This window comes from Palaemon carinicauda, chromosome 17, assembly GCF_036898095.1.
Source record: "Palaemon carinicauda isolate YSFRI2023 chromosome 17, ASM3689809v2, whole genome shotgun sequence".
In the NCBI taxonomy this organism is placed as follows: domain Eukaryota; kingdom Metazoa; phylum Arthropoda; class Malacostraca; order Decapoda; family Palaemonidae; genus Palaemon; species Palaemon carinicauda.
The window spans coordinates 90,015,866-90,017,167 of record NC_090741.1 but is presented as its reverse complement, the minus strand read 5'-3'; the positions used below and the strand labels follow the sequence as shown (position 1 = coordinate 90,017,167).

The window sequence follows — 1,302 nt, the reverse complement described above, 5'->3', positions numbered from 1 at the left end:
TTGGAGGATGGTAATTGCATTCGTGGGAGAATAGTTGAATTGACTAGTTAGTTCCTTACTTTTTGTTCTCATTTTTGTTGTTCAATTATGGACGGAAAGTAAACTGAATGATTCCCATTTCTTAATATTAAATGTAAATTCTTAACTTTCCCCTTATTTGTATTCTAATTGAATAATCATTTTAATGTTAAATGTATTCCTTATAAGGAAACAGTTTTGTTTTCCCGTCTTTATTTTTCAACGGTTGTTCGAGAGTTTCGGACAAGGGAACAGAAAACGGAGTTGATGATATGTTTTAGTCTGACTTGGAGTGGAGTCTGCAAAATTTCAGTAGCGGCCGAACTTCAGAACGAGTGTTCTTTTGCCTTTGAAATTGAATTATAAAATTCGAAACCAAGATGATTGTTCCTGGAAATAGTGCAGGTAAGTTGTAAGATAAAGACTTGTTTAATATTGATTTGAGTTTGATAATTCTAACACTATCACGTTGATTGTGTTCTTACATTTGAGGATGGGTCTGGTAAATCAACTTTACTATTAATGATATATTCATTCTAAAAATATGGATTCGAGGATGAAACCCGTTAGCCAGAAATTTTTACAACATTAGCTGGTTTATAAACTTACCCAAAAGGTTCAACAGTAGACCATAAACCCCTCATGCACACACTGCTTCATTTATATCTGTCCCACCACGAAATCAAGACAAATTAAAAGAAAACATGGCAGTATATATTTTATGATCTGAAATTATGAATATAATATATTTATGTATCTTATTCATAATATGTTCTTTATATCACCATCAACTCGATCATTCGAGTAAGTCAACTATGGTTCAGGTCTCTACTTGAATGGTTAATCACTTATAGAGACAGGCAACCTTAGCTCATAAACCTCTTGAAATTCAAAGGGTAATATAAACGGATAGCAATTTCACCCTTTCAATATTTGCCGAAAACTGGAATGTTAACACTCAATCGTTAAACCTCTAGAACTAAAACATTATGTTTATACATTATATGAATATATATGTGTGTAAATATATATATATATATATATATATATATGTTTATGTATATATATGTATATATATATATATATATATATATATATATTTACAATTAGTACTGAAATCGAACAAATCGGTTTACGAGCATGAAAATTAAAATTGGTTTATGAGTATGGTATCTGTGCATGCAAAAATTTTCATCTATAAGAAAAAAAAATTTTCGGCTAGTGCTTACAGGACAACCATGAAATCAGTTACTTGTTGCCCCTGTACCACACACGCAGTATTTT

The 1,302-nt window shown here is 30.6% G+C and overlaps 1 protein-coding gene across 1 annotated transcript in view; it reads left to right on the top strand.

The window, feature by feature from the left end:
* Positions 1 to 398: 398 nt before the first annotated feature.
* LOC137656442 (thrombospondin type-1 domain-containing protein 7A-like) overlaps positions 399 to 1,302 on the top strand; it is a 22,055-nt gene continuing 21,151 nt past the window's right edge. Inside the window, exon 1 of the mRNA XM_068390621.1 lies at positions 399 to 423. Coding sequence (XP_068246722.1) covers positions 399 to 423 — 25 coding nt within the window. The remainder of the gene's footprint in view (positions 424 to 1,302) is intronic.